The 19,309-nt window shown below is 39.3% G+C and overlaps 1 protein-coding gene across 1 annotated transcript in view; it reads left to right on the forward strand.

Moving 5' to 3' along the window:
• LOC139726794 (G protein-coupled receptor kinase 6-like) overlaps positions 1–19,309 on the forward strand; it is a 120,580-nt gene that overhangs the window by 88,049 nt on the left and 13,222 nt on the right. Inside the window, exon 4 of the mRNA XM_071637786.1 lies at positions 3,136–3,213. Coding sequence (XP_071493887.1) covers positions 3,136–3,213 — 78 coding nt within the window. The remainder of the gene's footprint in view (positions 1–3,135; positions 3,214–19,309) is intronic.

The raw sequence follows: 19,309 nt of genomic DNA on the forward strand, positions 1-19,309 counted from the left end.
GCTGACCTTTGAATTCGCTAAGACAATCACCTCGTGTGCATTTTTTGCTTGTGTCGGCACATGCATTTCCTGCGTGTGTGTGTGCATGCATGCATGTACGCGTATGAATCAACTAAAGTAGTTTTCTGTTACGTGTACATTCATTTTTGCTTTAAAGCTCATCTTCTTTTATATAATTGTAATAAGTAAAATTGGATGAAATACAACAAATACTCACTGACAGCATAATAAATGATGGGGAGGGGGGGGGATATGGTGCATTAAATGGTACATGACGGTCACATTTGTATTTTATGTGCACATTAATCACTGGGCAATTTGTGTGGGTTTAATTGTAACATGTGAATTAAACAGCAAAAGAAAAGGCATTTCTGTTTCCTTTTTTTTTCTTTAGGTTAATGTCTTAATCTGTTAACTCATAATTGATAAGAGTGGTATGATAATGTGAAATATGATCTGTCTCTTTGGTTTTCTATTTAGTTGTTGTTATATATAGTATATTTGTCTTTGATCAAATAGCATTAATGAGTGAAATCTTGTTTTTTAATTGTAATTATTTGCAGAACTTGAATTGTTTTTATGTAAATGTGAATATATTCACATGAAGACTGAAAAAACCCCCAAAACAATGCATGTATTTTTTAAAATGAAAGTTTAATTACTGATGCAAAATGCTAAACATATATATTCATGCCTGTTCAGTGACATTTTAACTCTCTACAAGCTAACGTCATTGTCGTTACACATGCATCCAGGCATTCATAGTGGTAAACAATCTTGCAAAGAAGATCGCAAAAAAGAAAAAGGAAAAGAAAAGAGGATGAAGGATTATAAGCACTCTTGATTACACTCAAATAATGCATCATTGGTAGCCACAGGAAGAATTGTAGCTGACAAGAATTATTTCAAGTATTAGAAAATTATAGATTTAATAGCAGTTTGAAAAAGTGTAGTGTGAAATGATAGTACATCTTAGTGAAACATGAACATACTGGCATCACTCTGGAATGTCATTTGCTTGCATGAGGCTGTCGGCAGAGCAAATGAACGTCAGCCGTGCCACTATTGGATTATTTGGACTCTTTGAAGATGAGACACCTATTTTGAATTCATCAGTTGCAATTACCATTAAAAAGAATGATTGAAATGTTTCATTGGATTTGATAATTGAATTGTGCCCAAATTGAGGATCGACAGCCACCATCTAATGTTGATTGAAAATGTGGCATTTAATTATTGATCCTATGTAGATATGTATCAATATCAGCCACCACCAAGTATTGATTGCAATGTTTCCTCTAATTATTGATTTTTTTTTTCTTCTGCTCGAATTTTGTGGTAATGGGAAGTAGACATATGGCGTGATGAAGTAAGGAAGTACGGTGTGAAATAATGTCGTAGGCAGGAGGGTTGTTGATGCTTGTTTGTCCCCAGGGCATTTCGGGGAATTTACCAGTTCATCCAGCCGTGCCGGTGGAGACATTGGTGATTAAAGATGATTTCATATTCCCATGCATTATTTCATTCTTTCTTTTTGGTTGTACGGGTTCCCCAGTCCCTCTGACTGGGAGTGAGTTCAGACCAAGGAATTTCACGCTCCAGTTTGCGTTGGTGAAAAGCGGGGTACATATGAAGGGCTGTCAAATGTGTAGTCTCATTTGGCCAGACTGCGTGGGTGGATACGACTTTTGCTCTGACAAAATTCTTGCGATTGCATTATGTATTATTTGATCCAAGGGACTTAAGCCTCTTGCAAAAGCAACCAGCTGTCAGCTATGATGTCCATGTTCAGTAAAGCATGAATCGTAGCTTTTTTTTAAAGAACAAATACATGTATCATCTTTTGACGTTTTTCCCTGCTATTGATTTTGTGGATGTGATATTCATCATAAATTTGAAACTTAACTCTATTTTGTATTATGTGAAATTTGTATGATTATCAAATTTTAATGATAAGCTTGGCAAGATGAATATTATTGCGTGAAATTAGTGCTACTGACTGTCAGCCAGCACAGATTATAGTATACATTCAAATGGACAACTTGTGTAGTATCCAAAAAAATTGTTCATGTCATATTTTATAAATTTGTACTCTAAAATATTCCACATGTATGATAAATTGTATACAAAATCCTGGTAATAAAGCACAGAGTTTACATAGTGTGCATGCTCATGTGCACAGGAGAACGTGTATCAATATCTGTAATTTTGATTCAGTTTGAGCAATGAATTTGTGTAATTTCTTAAAGGTTCGTAAGGAAGTACTTACAGTGATTTCATGCAATCTGAAATTGTGCTATGAAGTCATCCCTCCAGCTCCACAATTCAAAATGTTTGTGTAAATGGTAGTCTGCCAGGAGTGGATATTAATGTACCTGATAAATTCACCACAGATTTGATCCTATACTTCTCATTTCTTGTTTCAGTGAATTTCCTGCAATATGTCATACCACTTGCTCCATCTAGCATCTGTCAACCCACCTGTTTTGATGAAGATTGAATTCATCAAGTGAAAATTGCTGGCAGAAATCATCTTGTCCTTAAATTGTCCCTAAATTGACAGCTTTTTTTTTCAGACCTCTGTATTTTATTCTGGGGAGATATTAGATGTATCTGGTTAAATTTATTATGCAGTCACAAAAAAAAAAATAAGTTGCCAGTGTTTGAGAGGATCACTAATATTCCAAAATGTGTCACAGTTGACAAAAGAATTACAGATTTAGGAAGTACATGTATGAGGCTTTTGTAAACTCTGCAACTAAGATTTAACGTTATGATGTGAAGAACAAAGGATTTGAGTGACAGATGATAATTTACTCTACCCTGTGAGACATAAACAAATTAAACATTTTAACGGTGAATAGTAATAAAGAAAAATAATATGATAGAAATAGATTACAAGACCTAACCACATTACTGTGATGTCTGAGTCTTGATGGGTGAAACAAGCTTGTAGCATGGCAGGATGACTATTTAATGTGCATGTCACCCACACACATGGAGCATGGCATTGTAAGGCCTTGAAACTGAACTCCTCAAAAATGTTCGCTGTGTGAATGTCTTTCGCAGTTTGAAGTGACTCGTGATTCGATGACGTCTTTCTCTTTAAATTGTTGTTTTTCTGCTTTCTTCCAGAGTAAATACGAAGTAGCGTCTCAGGATGAGCGGAGCAGACTTAGTCATGAACTCTACCACAAGTATATATCACATGAGGTGAGTCCGATCTACTTGTAGCCTTCGCCACAGGCTCTCATCAATACAGTAATCACAATTGGAGTATGCAGAAGGTTGTCATATGCGTTTGGAGTTAGCTTGGGGATACCATGGAGTTGGGAAGGCTGGCCAGGCTTGGATATATTTGAGCATCCCCGTAACATATTGTGTGCAGCTTTATCACTGACCTCTACAATGTATGTTAAAGTCCAAACTCAGCCGAAGAATCTCGACTGGAGTCCACTGTTATACAAGTGATGCACAGGATAGAGTGCGTTAATGGAGATGTAGCGCACTCAAGGGTATTTACAATTGTGAAACATGCACGAGGCGAAGCTGAGTGCATGTTCCACTACATTGTAAATACCCGAGAGTGAGCTGCATCTCCACTAACGCCACGAAATAATCCTGTGCATCATTTGTTTTATAAAATGGGTCGAAAACTAACAGCATTTTTCACATACCTTTGTGGGTTAACAGTCATCTACATGTAGCACTCACTCAAGATGTCCGAAGATGTTCGTCCCAAACATTTACGCATGTCGCACTCGGAAATCCCGCACATATAAGTACTGTACGTATGAGAGTATACGTACGCCACACATGTTATGCACAAGAAAGGCCGGCCGGCAGCCCGATCGAAGTAGAAAGTGTTTACAGGATTGACAGCGCGTATAGTAGCATGCGATGCACTTGTAACAACTGATTGAGTGCGCACTGCTAGTGTAAACATTGTGACATCAGGCCGTGCATGTTAGTGAGAAATTAATTCAGGCACACATGACTCATTTCAGCGCTTCCAATTGGCTACATTCTTGAACCCATTTTATAATACCGATTAGCGTAAGCTTCGATGTACATATTCACTGACTCTAGGCACTATTCGTGGTTTTTGTATGTACCCCAGTGGGCAGCGAATAAAGATTGATTCGACCAGCCCACTCATGAATCCTGACACTACTGCATCTTTAAGTCACTAGTGAGAGGCGAGCCCTGGCGAGAGGGCGTTTGGAGTCCTGTCCACATTCTTAGACTTAAGTCTTTGAATGACCAAATTTTGCTACCAACGTGCGATGGCAGATATCGCAACCAATCAGCGCAGCTTTATTTGCAGTCATTCCGATACATAAATATTTCACACTGACTTTTGATGGGTGAATCGTGCAAATTCACTGGTCGTGACAAAGACACTAACTAAATTATTCTGTTGGACTAGGAGTGGGGCATCTGTTAAGATCTCTGTTGGCTTACGAATAATAATCACATTTGCATATCTGAAAAAGCCCCTGAACTGACAGAATTGGCATTGGAAGTGCAAAGACAACTCCATGTTTAGCTGACTGTAAAAAAAAAAACAAAGGAGGTTAAAATCAAACAAACTATGAAAGAAGTTTTATGAGAATGACATGTCAAAGAGCACAGTTTGGAAATTGCATATTGTACAGGAAACCCTCGTATTGGTCCCAAACTATATTGTGACATTACATTAATTAGTGTCTTTACCTCCCAACACTCAAGTTGAAAAAGAGTGATAAAAGTAATACTTTAAGTTGATAATTCAGCAACATACAGCCCTATCCCCCATACTGGTCATTAATTATGTGTCCTGTTATTACAACTTTACTGACAAATTTGATGCAATGGATACCTTCTTTGATGCCATTTTAATCAAGAATCATTTTTGTGAAACTTAGTTGCAAATTATCAGGAGACATGCTAAGCACTGATCTTGCCCAACTTTATTATTTCATGTCGGATTTTGATAAAACTCTTACCATTATCCTTGAGTAATTTTACTTAATTGGTTTAAGTTATAAGGAACACAGCTGAATTTGCATTTCACTTGAGAATCGATGCTGCATTCCCACCCTTCTCTCCCCTCTCATTACCGGCTTGTTTGTGCCCATTTTCCCCCTTTTCGACAGGCATGGTTAGTTATTTTTTTCTAATAACTATTGTTTTTTTTGTAAGATGTTTATGTTTGCAACTCACTGCCATTCTCCCTCCCCCCCCCCCCCCAAACATCTGTGGTATCAGTGCCTTGCCACTGCGGTTCCTGTTCAAAGGCTGCGGTTCCTCTCTTAAAGTGTGTAACGTGACACTCGCGATTCCCAGGGTCCGGCCGCTCTGTGGTAAACTTAGCGGTACAGTGCAGTGTGTGTAGCTGGCACATCTCGGTGCAACGGGGCAAGGAGGCATTCCCGGATGCTGAAGCGAAATCTGTGATTTCTCATTAAAAAAAACCAAGGCATTTTCAACTACCAGTATATCAAGCCCTTTACTAGAAAGAATCACCGTTGGTATCAGTGGTCTGTGTCAGCCTGGAATATTGGAAGGTTCCACTGTGTCACAGAATTATATGTGTGTCTGAATTGTGGTTTGACATGTTGTCTTCCCAAAAGCATAATTATGCTAAAAGAAGCTTTCCTATTTATACCTTTCGTATCTGCCAGCAAGTGATGTATAAAATGCACATGGCTCAAGTGCATACTTTGCATTGTTGATAGATAGAGAGATGGATAGATGGTTGGATAGATAACTGAATAGATAAACAGATGGTTAGATAGATAGATAGATGGATAGATCAATAGATATTGGGAAAGATAGGTAAAAAGATAAGATGTATATGATAGATAGATCAATAGATGGATGGATAGATGGCTGAATAGATAAACAGATGGTTAGATAGATGGATGGATAGATCGATAGATATGGGTATGTGGATAGATAAGTAAAAAGATAGATAGAGAGATAACAAAATGTATATGATACATGTAGATAGATCAATAGATGGATGGATAGACAGATGAATAGATTGATGGGTGGACAGAGGATTCTTGTCAGAACAAAAACATTTGACTCTTTCACTCTAGATTGATATAATTGTTTTGCAAGTGCAAATTGTACTCCGTTCACATTTTTATGATTCGGTTAATTTTTATGCCTCCGCCACGAAGTGGTGCTGGAGGCATTGTTTTCGGGTTGTCCTTCCGTCCGTCCTTCCGTCCGTCCTTCCGTCCGTCCTTCCGTCCGTCCGTAATGAATTTTGTGGACAGCATAACTAAAAAACATTTTGAGGTATCCTAATGAAACTTGGCATGTATGTGTATTAGGGGGTGAAGTTGTGCCTCTCAACTTTTGGGTGCACATGCTCAAGGTCAAAGGTCAAAAGGTCAAGGTCAAATACACAAAATTTCACTATTTCCACATTATCTGTGCAATGCCCTAAGATATTTCCTTGAAACTTAGTGTATACATGTATTACCCAATTAAGATTCTCTGGTGAAAGTTTGGGGTCATGAGGTCAAAGGTCAAAGGTCAAAAGGTCAAGTAAATATATTAAAATTTCACTTTTTTCTCCGTACCTTGGAAATTGTTCAAGGTATCTTCATGGAACAAGGTATAAAAATACATGTACTGACTGGCAGTGATTATCTAGACAATTTAGGGTTCATGGGGTCAAAGGTCAGGGGTCATAGGTCAAGGGCAACACTTTAAAATTTTACTATTTCCCTCATGTTTATGCAAAGCCAGCAAAATTATTTTTGTTTACACTTGGTGTATGCATGTATAACCTAGTAGAGATTCTCTGGAAAGTTCTTTTTTTTCCTTTCTTTTTCTTTGCCTCAAAGGTCAAAAGGTCAAAGATCAAGTGAAAGTGCTGAACTAACTTTTTTCTCCATATCTCGGAAGTGGCTCAAGTTATCTTCAAGTTGAAACTTACTCCATATTTATGCATGTTCTGCCTGACAGTGATTATCTTATGGATTTTAGGGTCAAAGGCCAGATGAAAATGGTAACAATTTACTATTCAATACAGAAATTGCACTTTTTCTCCATACCTTGAAAAATTACTCAATGCATAAACGTATGAATGGGTCAAAGTCAAGTTAAAGTCCTTAAATCCCCAAATACATGCTCTCCTATTCATCCAATTAAAGCTAGGTCAAGGAAGGTGAACATTCAACACATTTGTGACAAACTTGTCATTTTAATATTTTGCCAATTTTGTGAAAATGTGATCACACATTGTCCACATGTTCTGTCTAGACCTATTAGGAGAATCATGCATTATGGCGGAGGCATACCAGTCACCATAGCGACATTTCTAGTTAATTTCTGTTGCTCAATCATATGTCCCGGCCTATTCATTATTGTGCCCGTAGTTGGGTTCACTTGTTCAGGCCTCGAATTAACCGACGGCCACCGACGGCCATGGCCGTCGGTGCCCCTCTCGTTGGCCGCAATGCCCTTTCTTCCGTGATCAAAGTTACGGCCAAAAAAAATGTGCCCTTTTTCTTGTGGCCGTGGTGCCCTTTTAGAATGAAAGTTCTTGTATATGACGTATAATATGCCCTTTCTCAAAGTCTACACTTCAATAAGCTTGAACAAATTTCCTCATCTCAAATATCATACCTTCTGTTCAGTTCACTCGCGTCCCACTATTCTTATCTGATTCAAACTCAACGAGACGACGTGTACGTACACTTGTACTTATGTACGTACGGTACGGCCGACCGGCTTTGACCGTTCCGACTGCCTCGGCCTCCGCAGCGCAGCGGCCATAGAGTTACTAGCTAGGTAGTAGTCCACTTCAATTCACCTTGACTGTATTCGTAGTGTGCCCGCGCGTACGTACGGAAGTACGTTGATGGTGTCTCTGTACGTCGAGTGTCGCAATCAGCGGTTGAGCGCGTTGGGTGGGTGCAGTATGTGCATGCGTGTGTTACTGTGGGGAATGCGGCTATTAAATCGTCTGGAGCAAGTGGTCGCAAGCCATGTGCCAGGCATGTTGGACGGCTGCGAGAATTGCCATCTCTCTCGCTCTGCATTCATGCCCGCATGCTCAAAGTAAATGTGATCGAGGGCACGCATGCGAAAAAAAGTGAAATAAAACGTTAAAAAAAATTGTGCAGATCCCCCACCCCCGTAACACTGTACGTGAACACGGGTTGGCTGGTTAGTTGAAAGTGTTCCTCAAAGTGCCCTTTTTGTTCCTCAAAGTGCCCTTTTGTTCCTCAAAGTGCCCTTTTTGTTCCTCAAAGTGCCCTTTTTGTTCCTCAAAGTGCCCTTTTTGTTCCTCAAAGTGCCCTTTTCGTTCCTCAAAGTGCCCTTTTTGTTCCTCAAAGTGCCCTTTTTGTTCCTCAAAGTGCCCTTTTTGTTCTTAAAACTGCCCCTTAGGAAAAAGTGTGCCCCCCTTTACAGGAAAAAAGGGGCACCTTCAAAGAAAAAAAGGCACATTTAGTTGATCCTCCAAAAGGTGGAGGGGCACTGTGTGAGCTGCCTCTGTGCTCCTTCCAGGCCCTTTTTGTACTTTCAGTTGCCCTGGTGCGAAATCGGTCCCATTCTCTAAAAAGGGGCATATTCCAGAAAAGGGGGCACATTTTGATGGTGCCCCAAAAAGTATACGGGGGGGGGGGGGTATGTGCCCCCTGCCCCTGTTTTTGTAAATCCGAATATTCTAACGTTGATTATTCCGAAGCGGTATTAAAACCAGGGCCCTTTCTAAAAAGATTTATTACAATGCAACTCAAAAAATCAAATGCAGGTGATATCAAATCACACGCAACTTTTGCATTTAAACGCAATTGCGTTGCTGAAAAGACTTGCGTTTGATAATCATATGAAACTAGAAAATAATTGTTACGAACCTGAAACTCAATTGCGTTTAAACGCAACTCTAAAAATCAAATGCAAGTCCATCGAATCACACGCAACGATGTATTTAAACGCAAGAGCGTTGCAGAGAAGACTTGCGGTTTTTGTACGAAACTAGAAACTGCGTTTAAATAAATCTCTATACATCTACGGAAATGACGGAAGTGCGTTATTGTTGAAAAGACTTGCATTATTTTTTTCATTTCGTATAAGCAAAATTAAAAATTAAACGCAACTCTGAAAATCAAATGCAAGTCCATCAAAACACATGGCACGCTGAAAAGACTTGCGTTTGATAATCACACGAAACTAGAAAATTGTAGGAAACTTAAACTCAATTGCGTTTAAACGCAACACTAAAAATCAAATGCAAGTCCATCAAATCGCACGGAACGCTGAAAGACTTGCGTTCATACGAAACTAGAAAATTGTTGGGAACTTTTTTTAACTCAATTGCGTTTAAACGCAACTCTAAAAATCAAATGCAAGTCCATCATATCACACGTAACGCTGTATTTAAACGCAAGTGCGTTGCAGAGAAGACTTGCGGTTTTTGTACGAAACTATAAGAAACTGTGTTTAAACGCATCTCTAAACATCTACGGAAGTGTGTTATTGTTTAAAAGACTTGCATTATTTTTTATTTCGTAAACAAAATTACAAATTAAATGCAACTGTATGCAAATTGTAGGGAACCTTTTTTTTTTAACTCGCGTTTAAACGCAACTCTGAAAATCAAATGCAAGTCCATCAAAACACATGGCACGCTGAAAAGACTTGCGTTTGATAATCACACGAAACTAGAAAATTGTAGGAAACTTAAACTCAATTGCGTTTAAACGCAACACTAAAAATCAAATGCAAGTCCATCAAATCACACGGAACGCTGAAAGACTTGCGTTTGATAATCACACGATACTAGAAAATTGAAGGGAACTTTTTTTTAAACTCAATTGCGTTTAAACGCAACTCTTAAAATCAAATGCAAGTCCATCAAATCACGTAACGGTGTATTCAAACGTAAGAGCGTTGCAGAGAAGACTTGCGGTTTTTGTACGAAACTATAAGAAATTGCGTTTAAACGCATCTCTAAACATCTACGGAAGTGTGTTATTGTTTAAAAGACTTATCGTAAGCAAAATTAAAAATTAAACGCAATTCTGAAAATCAAATACAAGTCCATCGAATCACATGGAATGCTGAAAAGACTTGCGTTTGATAATAACACAAAACTAGAAAATTGTATGAAATTTAAACTCAATTGCGTTTAAACGAAGCTCTAAAAATCAAATGCAAATCTGTTTTTAAAACGCAAGAGCGTTGCAGAAAAGACTTGCGGTTCTTGTCCGAAACTAGAAACTGCGTTTAAAAATGTACGGAAGTGCGTTATTGTTGAAAAGGCTCTCATTATTTTTTATTTCATAACGGAACTTTCGCCGTGCAGAGGAAAGACATCACAACATTTACACGTTTCAAACTACCGAAACGCATGCTGCTTCACAAAATGTAAATGAAAAAAATGATAACGAATTATTGTTAAAGTTCGCTATGCCGAAGTTTTAAATCTCAGTCCAAAGTTAAATTAGTCCGACAATGGTAAGAGGTTTGTTTTTACGGAGGTTATAGTAGTCCGAAAGATGTCGTTTTCGGATGAACAAACTTTTCTTCTTCTTATTTCAGACAGGCCCGCGCCGTACAGAGCGGTAGTTATAATGTTGCGAATCGGAGCAGAACAAATATGGCGACTTAGGGAAGGAAAATCACACATATTTCAACTCAGTCGGCACTGAAAAATAATCTCGACAGAATCATGCGAAATCACACGCATATCTTCCCAGCAACGCACTTGAATTTAAATCGCAAAGTTTAATTCAATTTTGGGGAATTTGCCTTTGATATTTCAAATTAAGTTTAAAACGTTAAGTGTCTAGAAACGGGCCTAGGTTTCCGATCCCGCTCTCTCAAAATCTCTCTAGAGATTTGGGAATTGTGCGTTGTCGTCTTTACTAACCCGCGCAAGATTTATGCATGAACTAAAACATTATTGTTGCTCATGTCAGTAGGCATGTTTTGGCGGCAAAAGGAGTAAGATATATTGGTAGCGATCTGCATCGTGATCCAAATCTTACTCTGTACAGAGGAAATTAATTTTCATTTATAAGTCGACAAAATGTCGACTTACGCGTAAGTCGACGTGTTTTGCTCAGTCCCGATTATGTCAACTTACGCGAGGTTGACTGTATATATATTATGTATTTGGGGGGGGGGGGTTGTTGTTAGAATATGAAAAAAAAAAAACATACAATTCTGGCAACGTCGCAAAAATCACCCTTTAAAAAAAACACCCAACATGCCCTTTTCAATGTGGCCTTGGTGCCCCTCTGACTGACCTAAGTGCCCTTTCATGGCTGGCCTCTTGGAAAAAGTGCCCTTTTCTAAATGGCCTTGCCCCTCCAAAATCCTATTTCAAGGCCTGCTTGTTCATTCAAACTTACAGATAATTTAGCTCTGATTCTCATTGAAGAGCCCCCCATTTCTACTACTTTCTCCTTTGAATACTATTTTCATGACTCAAATATAGTTGGCTTCCCCCCTCCCCCTTTCAATCATGTCTTGCTCGGTCATAGTGGCTTCAGGCAAACTTCGGCTAAGCTTGGCCTAAGCTCATGGGGTTCGAAGTGGATGGCCTTCATGGCAATGGGTGCATAAAATTTGAATACATCAATAAAATCCATCATCACATAGCTGAAGCATTCATATAGGCATAAACATAGTTATGACAAAGATTTTGAAGTAGAAACTGGTGGTATATTGTCGCAGTACAGGAAGTATTCAGATTCTTTCACTAGAAAGGGGAGGGGGGAAGTGCCACAAGTCCTTCAGTAGTAAATTTTCTCATTCACATGCATTGTTGCGTTTAAGGAGGGATATATTTTACATAGTGTAACTTTCCAACAAAAAAAAGAAGAGAATTTGCCATGTAGTTAAAGAGTTCTGGATATTATCTTACAGCATAAATGCTGGTACGTGAGTAAATTACAAAGGTCAGTATGTCACATGTACCAGCTTCCGCTGCCAGTTGCAAATCCAGAATAAATACTGTATTGCAAGTGTATTAACTATACCCAGGTATATTTTTTGTATCCCGGACTCTGGGCAAGATTATTGAGAGAGGAAAAACAACAACAGCAATAGCAATAACACAACCAGCATAAACGATGTGTTAATACTGTACATCTACATTTACTTCTGAGGGTTTCATTTTAGTCAGTTCAATGTCAGTTAAGTGCTACAGGTTGTACTTATTTCATTCATTGTGGCTGAGAGTGAGTGTACCATCTATAAAAGTGATCAGCAGTTTATCAGAAAATGTAATCCCCAAAAAGCAGCAACAACAACAAGCCATTCTAAGACTCTACATACATTTAAAAATATCGTGCACCAAACATCCTTCAGAATATTACTTTTTTTTTGCAATTCTGCTACCAAAACATGCCATGGAGATGATTTCCATTAGACATAGAATGTTTTGGTTTGTTTTTCCTGCAGGCGCGAGCTTTATGGTAACTGTGTCATTCGCAGCACCAAACTATAATATTCCCAAGAAAAATAAAATGAAAATAAGTAAATAGAATGTGGTTAATACATTGTTGCATGTTGGTATTTGCGTTTGTGATGTTTTGGGGTGATAGAAAGCTTGAATAAGAAGGGCAGGGAATACAAGATGGTGTGTTTTGTCCAAGAATTAAAGTTGTGCCAGTAGTCGACATTGGCATGGTGCTTCATGGTACGATACAGAGTTGTCATGTCATGTCCCTCTTATTAATACCATCATGATCCGCCCCTTTGAACCAATGGTTCGCAATGATTCTGGCGGCGAAAATTCCCACCTGTAATGCAGACAGCCAACTGAACACATACTATGAAGCCATTCATCTTTCCTACTGATGTATTCTACCCAACGTAATGTTGCTTTACCACTCCGGTGGGAGCAAGGTGCAAATAGAGCTCCCGGGTGTCGCAAATTACCCGAAAGCTTCACCACCGAGCGCAGAACATCATCAGCGGGATTCGACCGCTTACTTTTCTCATCCGGTTCTCCTTGAAATTGATCATTTCTAATGACGTAAACTGCGATGTGTTTTTTTTTTTTGTATATATATTTTTTTGCAATGGCATTTCTGTGAATGCATCGCTGCACCTCAAATCATGCAGAGACTATAAGACAAATTTCTGAGTACCGAATAATAAAGGACTGTCGTAAAAATGTCGCAGTGGCGTGAAGAGTTCTGCGAGAGACTTTTCATTGTTTGGAAATGGTAATTTAGCAATTTTATCTGCTTCTCACCATCACCGTCTTATCAGTATTATTTCCTTCATTGTGGTTCTGACTTGGGGTGACTATCCTCTCTTTCCAACGAGACATGTGACTAAAAACAAAACAAAGCAAAGCAAAACAAAGCCAAACAATTGAATGTTGACAGTCTCATAAATATTATTCACTTGGAAGTGATGAAGTGTGCTCGTGCAAGGATTTAGAGTAAAGATTCAAAATGTGTTTGTGTGTATGAAAGTACTTTATTATAAATATGCACGGAACAGGAATGACGTGTGTTGGTTTCAGGAGTTTCCTATGACACACGTGACTGAAAGCGAATGTCAGAAGGGTCATATTTATGCATCAATCGTCGACACTGAAGTGGTTCTTGCCAAATCGGTATTGCTATACGTACTAGGGGGACAGTCTCCCATCCGTTCATGTACAAATAACTGTAAGTTGCTACAAAGTCTGTGAGAGGGATGATTGAATGTACATTATCCTCTTTAATATTTTCAACTGATGTATATTAGGGAAAGCTAGCATGAGGGTGTGTGTGTGGGGGGGGGGGGGGGGATCAGGAGGCCCTCACGTGTACACCAGTCCTTTCTTCTACATTTCTAGATCAATTACTAGGTGAAGTGGTAGTCATGTAGACTTTTTAGTGTAGCCTCCAACATATCGCTAAATCAAGAAGGTATCATTACACGCCTGAGCATGTAGGCCTATGCCCTAAGTTACATGTTGCTATGGGACCCACGGGTACCATGGTCTGATTGAGATGTTTCTTCGTTCTGATCTTTATTATATGGGGAATGCTTGGTGTTGGAGGGAGGTAGAAAAAAACAACAATAAGAACTCATGTACTGTTCGATATTTGGCATTGGGATATCAATGCCAATATAGCCTCGTCTTCAAGGGAGTCACTGTATGCAGGTGAACTTGAGCTGCAGGCTTGTCAACACAGGTTGCTTTAAGACAAAAATGCAAGAGAATGTACAGAAATTGCTCCGACACTTCCCTTCAAGAAGATACCTGTAACATCACACCAGCATGCCATGTGTTCATCTTTCGGCGATAGGACCAGGTGATGCTCCTTGGTAATTTTGAATCCAGTGATCAGCATTTTAGGTGAAACTGAATAAGATATTTGAATGAAAGGGGTAAAGTTTGCCCTTCCATCATGTAAACCCATTCTTATCTCTTGTTGTAGATGTAGTAAAAGCACTATCAGTGCTGGATGTGTGTGTGTACAGGTAGACAAATTGCCAGCAGGTGATACCAAGTAGGCCGTCTCCTAGCAACCAGATTCAGGTAATAGTCCCGCTCATACTTTGTGAAGTTGACAGCTGATGGTCTGGTATTATCTACCGTGAAGTTCAAAGCCTTATTAAATACATTTTTACCGTGCAGTCCAGTTGTGGTTCATGGCAACCAAATGTTTTATGTGCATCTTATATTGCCTTTTTTATTTCAGTACAGTTTTTATTTTAATATATGTTGTTGCTTGATGGGCGAGGGGTAGAATTGATGCAGATCAGTGATAATAGCTTGTGAAGAGGCTGGGGAGTGTCCGACTTTGCTGTCGCCGCCAAGCGGAGCGAGTTTGAGGGATTAACGGGTTAAAGGGGAAGATGGATGCATGTGGAAATGCCATTGGACCGCCAGCTGCTGTCTTTGCCAGGTTGAATAGGAATCAAAACAAATATTGCAGGAATGCAGGCCGATTTGAGTCAGCCCTGCAGAGGCCGGAGGAGTGGCGAGGTAGGCAGTGTATACCAAGGTAGAGGGGAAAGGCATGGACGTCGTGGTGAGGGCATCGACCAGCGGCCTTGGTTAAGAGGGAAAGCCTCTTCCGTCATCACATCCCGTCGAGCAGACACGACTAGATTTTTTTTTTCTTTCTTCTTTTTCTTTTTTTTTTTTCAAACAGAAAACTCCAGTATCTCTTCTTTCAATTCTATCTATTTGAAATTTAATGTCCCAGAATAAAATGGTAACTCTCCAATTACATTTCCATGGATGCCATACACACCCTTCTGTGCAGGTAGAAATGAAATTTTGCCCTTAAAATTGTCTGATATACTGTAGCTTACATCCTCTAAGTCCAAGTGAAATCAGTTTGAATGGAAAAGGTCCTCATTAAAATGTGCATGGTGACCAAAAGTTGAATTGCTCAGATATGCAGTTGTACATATACACAATTTTACAAGAAATATACATTGACAGGATTGGAATGATTTCACGTACACAAATATGACAATCGTAACATTTCAAATTGCGACAGATGATACAGGTATCAGTGCAGGTACCCCCCTCCCAACCAGAAACAAACAAACAAAAAAGATAGAGGACTCCTTTTTTACCCATCTGTGCTGAGGAAATCTGCTCATGTGAGTTCCAAGTAAAGGGGGGGGGGAGAATGTTCAAGAAAATTTAGTGATTGTGTTAAAAAAATACCTCTTCTTCGTGTGCATTTTTTCCGTAAGATCCATATTTATTCATGGACAGCACGGTATGACCATTATATAAAGGTCAATGTCTCACACATGGGTTGGCTGTCAGGAAATACGCTGATGCCAGAGACTTTGGGTTTGCCACATGATATACAGTATATCTGTGATAGTCTGCGTGAAGTTTTGCATGTACAAAATCGTTTTCACACTGTAATATCAAGAAACCCAGAAAATAACATTAAAATCATACGATCGAATAATTATAAGGAAATGTGACTTACATGTATTTTTAGCTTCCAGCGGTGCTTGATGCTGGAAATTATCTGAAGTAAATGAGGAGGAGAGATGGAAAGATACGATAGAAAGATAGAGAGATATGAAGTAGATAGATGAAAAGATATTATGTAAATAGATGGAAAGATGTGAAGTAGTTGGATGGAAAGATATGAAGTACCAGTAGATAGATGGAAGATCTGTTCATGTTTTTTTTTTAAAACTCTTGTCCTGATGCATGAAAGCATCTTCACAAATTTAATGTGAGGTTGGGTTGTTTGGAGCATCGGTCCATCAACAGTTTTTGTGTGCATAAATAGCGATCCCTTAAAGTGGAAGATGTAGAATATTACCAGTTTATATGAGCCAAGAGTTGATACTGTGCCAAGTTCACTGACATGGAGATCGTGCTGTAGAAGTAATGGTAGAATTCTTCACGGGGCTAGGAGCAGAGGGTCGTTCACACCGAAGCGAGTTTTGTGGAGTTAACTACCTTCTGCCTCCCAAGTGGCGATGCGCGAAGACGACGAGGAAATACTTTGTGCTCCGACAAATGACTGCACGATGTGATCAGTGGTAACCTGATACAAGTCGCTGTTATTGATTATTTGAGGCACAATTTGATTGCAGGCTGGTTGCCCAACACGTGGTAATCTAATGCCAGCAGTCGAGATGTAAAGCAAGCTCTCCCAGAGTAGGAGAAAAAAAAAGTTCTGCCTTGAGTTTAAAGGGAGAAACTGCACTTATTTCTTTAAACACCTAAAGTGAGTTCCGGGCATCTATGTGAAGCCACTGCAAAGATTGTTAAACATAAAATCCATCCTTTAATTCAGAGCGAATGAACGTTGTGGAATAATACATATAATTACGTAAGTGTTAAACACATGAGTCAGGATGGAATGTAGGCAGTTGTACAATAACCTTTTAAGCAATCACACCAATATCCTGCCATTTTAGATATCTACAAACAGCTACTTAAAATGAATATGAGGAAAGTGAGTAAATAATGTAAATTATCTTAAAGGGAATGTATACATTTTGTCTTTTTTGTTTTGTTTTGAAAAACGTAGTTTGAATCGAGATGTGTTTTTTTTTTTTTAGGCTTTTGTAAAATGGGAGTCATGGCAAACATTGATGTGTGAACTTGCATGGATTCTCCGTGTGGGCCTGCGAATGAGAACAAATCAATTTCCCAATCTAGTTGAAGGCATTTCCTTGTTAACCGAGAATTTTGTGTAGAATCATTCAACAGGTATACTGATATCAAGCATTACCTGCTTTTTCCCACCCTCTCTGTCTCTGTCTCTCTCTCTCTCTGTCCCTTTTCCCTTTGAATAACCACATTCTCTCCACATTTCAATTTTTGTCTAAAGCAATCTCTGCCACATGACTGGTTAAACTTTTGTACCCCATCTTAATAGACCACAGAACTTTGGGTAGCCTCTGGAGGACAGCAGGAGAATGTTGTTACCTCATGTTTGTTGGTGCGGGGAAGAGATCAGTAATTTAATGCATTATTGATGTGTAACGAATTTTAATGGTTGCACCAAATTTTCAACATGTCACACGTCTTCTTCAGGGTTTCAGACAATTTTATATATTGTATTATATCGAGGCTCGACATTAGCAGTGGCCTGGTGGTCTGGGGCCACCAGAAATAGCTGTCAGGCCACCATTTTTTTATTAAGAAAAGATATATTTCAGTGGCCCCCTTCGGTGGCCCAAGAGGGCCACCAAAATAGAAAGTTAGGGTTGATCCTTTATAATGTAGTTAATAGGTCAAGTATAATGTGTGCTGTGATTTCTCAGATTGCATCACGTGATTGTGTGAAAATTTTGGTGTAGTGCATGAGCGTGCCCTATACCGAAACATTTAGAGCGCGCCTACGCTTTGAGTGTCTGTATGCAGCGATACGCAGTCTGAGTCATACATTGTGCATAGGGCAAAGCCTGCTTTGGTTCTTTTGGTGTACACATGCGTAGAGCACAGGATGCAGACAGTACACAGTTTTATACGCAAGTCTGCTCAACACTGTGCGGCTGCACGTAAACAAGATTATCATTTGACTGTGCACGTGCATGCACGAAATCAGGAGTAGATCTAGTAGGGCCTAGACCTACAGAAAATGCATGCAGATCAAGGGGTCTATTTACTACACTGTATAACAATTAGTGCATCTTCTATTAATGCACCTGTACTGGACCATAGAGCTCCAAATAATTAATTTTCCCTTATGTAATTCTATTTAACCTCAGCCTGCAGCCCTGCTGAAACAAAAAGGAATTTGCGAAAATTTAGTATATTTCTCATTCTATGATCCAGTATAGTGCATGATAGAGCATGCACTATACTATATTTCTCGTGCAGCATAACATAATTCTAAAGTGCAATCTAGTGTGGCCACCTCGTATGAATTGGTTGATTCTTATGAAAAATGGTTACGTTGGAATAGTCATATTTACAGTGTAGCTATATACAATGTATGGTATCTCCATCCTTCCACGTCATAGACTTCCACGCCGTTATATTGTAGAAGAGGGCATTTTTTTATTTATCTTTTTTTTTTTTTTTCCTGGCAAAAAAAAAAAAAAGGATTAGAAAAATAAAACATTCAGGATGGATGTACAAGGAAAACAAATCCTTATGCTACGTTTCCTGTTTAGCCAAGTGTTCTGCCAGCACATGCCATGTACAATGTAGTTAGATGTTGTCAGGGAGAAAAAAAAAAGGCACTGACACCCACTGATTAGTCTCACTCCAAGGCTGGTCATGGGTCATTTTTTTCCCTCCCCTTTTGGTGGTGCCCAATCCTGTGCACATGCCAAATCACAGATTAGTCTCACTCCAAGGCTGGCCATGGGTCATTTTTTTTCCTCCCCTTTGGTCGTGCCTAATCCCGTGCACATGCAAAAAAAAAAAAGGAAAAAGAAAAGAAAAAAGAACAAAGGGCGTGAAGGTGGTGTGGTGGGGAGGAGTAGAGGGGGGCTCAAAGCCTTGAACGTAGGCTACACAAGGTCTTTTTACAGGGAAGGAAGTGTGTATGAAGACAAACCAGGGAATGTGAGCCAGCGTATACATGCTCAACTTACTAGGAGAGAGATTTCCTCAATCACATCTGATTTTTTTTTGGGGGGGGGGGATGGAGGGGCACAGAGGGAGAAAAGAAGAAGATGAAGAAAAAAAAAATGCCCACTTCACCAGGCCAAGAAGGTTCAGTTTCATGCCACACACTTTGGCATACAAACTGTACGTACTGGATCATGAACGCCACTCCAGCCTCTAATCCAAATGCTCTACATGTATGCAGCTATGTATTGTTACAGGAACAATTTTAATGAAGGATATGATTTTTGTGTGTGTGTGTGTGTGTGTGTGTCCATGCTAAGATTT

Source organism: Diadema antillarum, unplaced genomic scaffold (genome assembly GCF_040938485.1).
Source record: "Diadema antillarum isolate AM-2024a unplaced genomic scaffold, OU_Dant_1.0 seq00000098_RagTag, whole genome shotgun sequence".
Taxonomy (NCBI): Eukaryota; Metazoa; Echinodermata; class Echinoidea; order Diadematoida; family Diadematidae; genus Diadema; species Diadema antillarum.